Source organism: Garra rufa, chromosome 11, assembly GCF_049309525.1.
Source record: "Garra rufa chromosome 11, GarRuf1.0, whole genome shotgun sequence".
Classification (NCBI taxonomy): domain Eukaryota; kingdom Metazoa; phylum Chordata; class Actinopteri; order Cypriniformes; family Cyprinidae; genus Garra; species Garra rufa.
Window position 1 is genome coordinate 23,840,714 of NC_133371.1, and position 6,000 is coordinate 23,846,713.

Consider the following 6,000-nt stretch of genomic DNA (forward strand, 5'->3'; position numbering starts at 1 on the left):
TGCTCTTCTTTAGAACCACTATAGATTTGTCATCTGTTTAGGGAAATGATACATGTACTTCTCATTTATCTTACTAAGTATTATCTGAATGATGGGCTGTTGATAGACACCTGTGAGCTGATGAAAGGAAAACTACAAAGGAATAAAGGTTCTTAGCAGGTTTGCTCAGCAGTTAAACAGCTCAAGTGTTGCTTCTGCACTGGGCTTGTCAAGACAGGCAGAGCGACTTCACTCACTCGCACACACAAACACACCTGCATAAGTCAATACAGATTGTCCTTGTGTGTAAAGGTTGAACAGCTTCAAGGCAGCACCTTCTGAAATGGCTACAGTAGCTGCCATTTTGTAACTGTTCCATCGAGTTGACGTACCTGACCTGGTGAGAAGAAGAGTCGACTTAGCGCTGTGCTGATGACTGCCTTTATTTGTCTGTTCACACTTTGCACTTTGCCATATTTCTAAAATACATCTATAACACATCATAGGCATTTCTTTGAAACAGGACCATCTGCTGCTGTTCAACATGCAGCATATAAATGATCTGTATGTAGTTAAAAACACACTCTCGTTTTCCTGCATGACATGACACAAATTTAAGCTAGTAAAACAGATTTCTTGTCAGCTGCTGTTCTTTGCGTAAACTTCTCCATCCTACTTCTTCTAAAGTCTTTGTGTCCATTGCAGCCCAAGATGACGCCACAAGAGAAGCTCAAACTACGTATGCAGAAGGCTCTAAACAAGCAATGTGAGTTACTATTTCGGGTATCCAGGAACCACCATCTTATTGCATATTTATGTTAGGCATGCACAGTATATTGGTACCATATCGGTTAGCATTATTTTATCAGTCAAAATTATGCAAAAAATGCACTGACGTCAACTAATGCTCAAAAGTTTAAGTAACACAAATGATTTTATTTAGTAGATTACTATTCAAAAGTTTGGGGTCAGTAAAATTTGTTTATTGTCACTTTTGAATCCTGAAAAAAGCATCACGGTTTCCACAAAGTTTAAGCAGCACAGCTGTTTTCAACATTGATAATAAATGTTTAAGCACCAAATCAGCATAATTTTTAAAGGATCTTGACACTGAAGACTTTTTTTCTCAAAATTGCATGATATAAACTCGCAATTGCAATTCTCGCCTTCTGTCATAATTCTGAGTTTATATTACAATTCTGACATTATTTCTTGCAATTGCGAGATGAGTTCATATCTCGCAGTTCTGAATAATTCTCGCAATTACGAGTTTGTCGTTATTCTGAGTTCATATCTCGCAATTGTGAGTTTATATCTTGCAATTCTGAGTTTCTATCTCGCAATTCTGAGTTTATTTCTCGCAATTCTGAGTTTATACCTTTCAATACTGGGTTTTTCTAGCAATTGTGAGTTTATATCTTGCAATTCTGAATTTATATCTCACTTTTGACTATTCTCGCAATTGCAAGGTTCTATCTGGTAATTCTGAGTTTATATCTCACAACTGAGTTCATATCTCACAGTTCTGACTAATTCTCGTAATTGCGAGTTTCGCGAAATCTTGAGTTTATATCTTACAATTCTGACTTTATATCTCGCAATTTTAACTATTTCTCACAATTGCGAGTTTATATCTCAAAATTCTGACTTTATATCTTGCAATTCTGACTATCGCAATTCTAACTTTATTTCTCATAATTCTTTATAAATCAAAATTTTTAGTTCATCCCTCAATTCTGAGGAAAAAGTCAGAATTGCGAGTTTATATCTCATAGTTCTGACTTTTTCAATTCAGAGTTTATATCTCATAGTTCTGACTTTATATCTTGCAAATCTGAGTTTTATATCTCGCAATTTTAACTTTATTACTCGCACTTGAGTTTATATCACACAATTCTGATTTTATATCTTGCAATTTTGACTATTTCTCGCAATTGCGAGTTTATATCTCACAATTCGGACTTTAGATTTTGCCATTTTGACTTTCACAATTCTTTATAAATCAAAATTTTTAGTATATCCCTCAATTCTGAGGAAAAAGTCAAAATTGCGAGTTTATATCTCATAGTTCTGACTTTATATCTCGCAATTTTTACTTTTTCTCGCAATTCTGAGTTTATTTCTCGCAATTCTGAGTTTATTTCTCGCAATTCTGAGTTTATACCTTTCAATACTGGGTTTTTCTAGCAATTGTGAGTTTATATCTTGCAATTCTGAATTTATATCTCACTTTTGACTATTCTCGCAATTGCAAGGTTCTATCTGGTAATTCTGAGTTTATATCTCACAACTGAGTTCATATCTCACAGTTCTGACTAATTCTCGTAATTGCGAGTTTCGCGAAATCTTGAGTTTATATCTTACAATTCTGACTTTATCTCGCAATTTTAACTATTTCTCACAATTGCGAGTTTATATCTCAAAATTCTAACTTTATATCTTGCAATTCTGACTATATCTCGCAATTCTAACTTTATTTCTCAATTCTTTATAAATCAAAATTTTTAGTTCATCCCTCAATTCTGAGGAAAAAGTCAGAATTGCGAGTTTATATCTCATAGTTCTGACTTTTTCAATTCAGAGTTTATATCTCATAGTTCTGACTTTATATCTTGCAAATCTGAGTTTTATATCTTGTAATTTTGACTATTTCTCGCAATTGCGAATTTATATCTCACAATTCGGACTTTAGATTTTGCAATTTTGACTTTCTCACAATTCTTTATAAATCAAAAATTTTAGTATATCCCTCAATTCTGAGGAAAAAGTCAAAATTGCGAGTTTATATCTCATAGTTCTGACTTTATATCTCGCAATTTTTACTTTCTCGCAATTCTGAGTTCATATCTCGCAATTCTGAGTTTATTTCTTGCAATTGTGAGTTTATATCTCACAATTCTGACTTTATATTTTGCAATTCTGACTTTATTTCTCACAATTATTTATAAATCAAAAATTTTAGTATATCCCTCAATTCTGAGGAAAAAGTCATAATTGTGAGTTTATATCTCATAGTTCTGACTTTTTTAATTCAGAGTTTATATCTCAATTCTGAGGGGAAAAAGTCAGAATTGCAAGATAAAAAGTCGCAATTACCTTTTTGTATTTGTCATTCAGTGGCGGAAACAGGCTTCCATATTAATGCTCACCAATGCCGTAAAACAGCAATGTGAATTATCGCATTTAAAACAATTGTTTTCTGTTATTAAAGTATTCTGTTTTGAAATACAATTTTTTTTTCCCAGTGATGGCAAAGCTGAATTTTCAGCAGTCTGTAAATGGCTTCGGTAAATGGTCTTGAGTGTCACTTGATCCTTCAGAAATCATTCTAATATGTTGATTTGTTGCTCAAGAAACATAAGCATTGAACACTTATGTGCAACTGATTATATTTTCACAATATTCTTTGATGAATGGAAGGTTCAAAAGAACTGCTTTTTAATAGAAATCTTTTGTAGTATAATAAGTTTTAATGTCACTTTTGGTGAAAAAAAATATATATTGACCTCAAAGTTTTGAACAGTGGTGTATATACCACTTTCCCAAGCTGCCTATGTTATGGGAAAGACATGTAAAATAAAAGCCTGTTGACCCTCTCTCACTGTCTGCTTTCACCTTCATCAGCCAAGGCGGATAAGAAGGCAGCACAAGCCAAGATCCAGCAACAAGAGCACAAGCGACAGGTAAAAGTGTGGGTGTACAGTTGGTATGTGGGAGGGTGGGTGGGGTGATTCCAAGTAGTTGTAAGCTTCAACGCTCATGTTTTTTCCCCCCTCCCATCACAGGAACGAGAAGGAGTACTTCGCGCAATGGCACGGAAAATACGCATGAAGTGAGTCCAAGCATGTTTATACATGTGCAGCATGTTCATGTTGTGGGAACTGTCCTCTCAGTTTGTAAAGGAGAGGATACATTTTGGTCATTGTTTGGTCTTGTAGGGAGCGGGAACGGCGGGAAAAAGAGAGAGATGAATGGGAGAGGCAATATGGACGTCAAAGTCACTCGCCCTCCCCCAATGCCAAATACGGTACGTTTATTTGGGCTGTAAGAGCCTCCCACCAAAGTATAGTGATACGGTTGTATAGTTATCCACATTATGAAAGAACTGAATCAAGACTTTTTCTGTGGATTGAAATATGCTCTTTTCTTAGTAGTGTTAGATGCTGTAGATATACAAAAAGATTCTAATCATAAATCTTGTACACCCCACAGGTCGGGACTACAGCTCATCCAGAAGGTATGCTGAAACCAGTCTGGACCAGCCATGCTTGTCCATTTCATCTAAACGTACTATTGTTCTGCCTCATTTCAAACATTTCTACTGTCTTCTTCAACAGGAGATCACGCTCAAGATCACGGAGTCCTCATTACCGGTACTGAAGAATCAGCTACAAGACGTGAAACAGACGTTTCGGAGTGAACGGTGACCATGATAGCAAGAGTTTACATGGAGGGGAAAGAAATTATCAATAAAACGAATTTCACTCACTTCAGCTTCTCTTTTACATCCAAAGGATGCAAAGGAAACAAAATCATTTCTAAAATGTGAAAATTAACACCATGCTCTGAACACACATTTCACCCCTCATTCTTGATATTACACACCAGGGTTGCCAGAAATGCTTTGAGCTGCTAGGATCCTAAGAAGCTTTGAATTTTGTGACTTAAGATTGGGATGAACCTTATTCTTTCCCTTGTCTCTGGTACCCCCATTAAAAAGAGAGTACACCTTAAAAAATGCTAATTTTGTCATTTACTCACCCTCATGTTGATGTAAACATTAATGAAACACGTCACTCTGCCTAATGTGTCCTTTTGTTTCCTACGGAAGAAAAACAAGATCAGTGAGGGTGATTAAAAGACTTCTGAAAGCCCTTTTGGGGTTTTCCGACTCTTCAAACAATGAATCTACCCATTTTACCTCATCATTGTATATAATCCCTTTATTTAAAGGGGTAGTTCACCCAAAAATGAAAATTCTGTCAATGATTACTGTCCATCATGTTTCAAATCCGTAAGACCTTTGTTCATCTTTGAAACACAAATTAAGATATTTTTGATGAAGTCAGAGAGCTTTCTCACCCTCAGTAGACAGCAAGGGTCCTACCATGTTCAGGGCCCAAGAACATCGACATCAGTGGTTCAAAAATAATTTTATGAAACTACGAGAATACTTTTTGTGTGCAAAAAATATACTTTATTTAACACTGCACCTTGTTTACGAGCAGAGGAAAGCATGTGCAAGGAGATATGTTGGATAAAGTCGGTATTTATTTATTTTCACGCACAAAACATTCTCGTAGTTAAGTAAAATTATTGAACCACTGATGTCACATGGACTATTTTAACAGTGTCCTTGCTACCTTTCTGGGCCTTAAACGTGGTAGTTGTGTTGCTGTCTATGCAGGTTCAGAAAGCTCTCGGATTTCATCAAAAAGATCTTAAATTGTGTTCTGAAGATGAACGAAGGTCTTACAGGTTTGGAACAACACAAGGGTGAGTAAGTAATGACAGAATTGTCTTCTTTTTTTTTTGGTGAACTATCCCTTTAAGAGTGATGAAATTTCATTGACAAAAATGCAGATTCTAAATGCCATAGTCTTTTTCACGCGGCAATGTAAATGTCTGATGGTTGTTTCTTGTGTTAGAAACAATCATCGGTGATCACAGATTTTGACATTGAAATAAAAAGCTAATCATGAATGAAAAATAACCTTGGCTTTAAGTGTGTTTGCTCATCTATGCAGAAAACAAAACCACATTTTTGGCGTAATAACTTAAAGGAGTAGTTCACTTTCAGAACAGAAATTTACAGATAATGTACTCACCCCCTTGTCATCCAAGATGTTCATGTCTTTCTTTCTTCAGTCGTAAGGAAATTGTTTTTTGAGGAAAACATTTTAGGATTTCCCTCCATATAATGGATATCTATGGTGCCCCCGAGTTTGAACTTCCAAAATGCAGCTTCAAAGGGCTCTAAACGATCACAGCTGAAGAAAGAAGGGTCTTATCTAGTGAAAC

At 35.5% G+C, this 6,000-nt stretch overlaps 1 protein-coding gene across 3 annotated transcripts in view; it reads left to right on the top strand.

Annotated features, from left to right (window-relative positions):
• Window positions 1-5,686, top strand: part of clasrp (CLK4-associating serine/arginine rich protein) — a 30,222-nt gene extending 24,536 nt beyond the window's left edge. For 2 of the 3 annotated variants that reach the window (XM_073850579.1, XM_073850580.1), the window contains exons 16-21: window positions 685-745; window positions 3,604-3,662; window positions 3,765-3,811; window positions 3,918-4,006; window positions 4,192-4,216; window positions 4,317-5,686. In XM_073850579.1, coding sequence (XP_073706680.1) covers window positions 685-745; window positions 3,604-3,662; window positions 3,765-3,811; window positions 3,918-4,006; window positions 4,192-4,216; window positions 4,317-4,359 — 324 coding nt within the window. In that variant the 3' untranslated portion in view covers window positions 4,360-5,686. Of the gene's footprint in view, window positions 1-684; window positions 746-3,603; window positions 3,663-3,764; window positions 3,812-3,917; window positions 4,007-4,191; window positions 4,217-4,316 lie in introns of those variants that run through there. The other variant, XR_012357061.1, reaches the window with a different exon arrangement.
• Window positions 5,687-6,000: the final 314 nt, after the last annotated feature.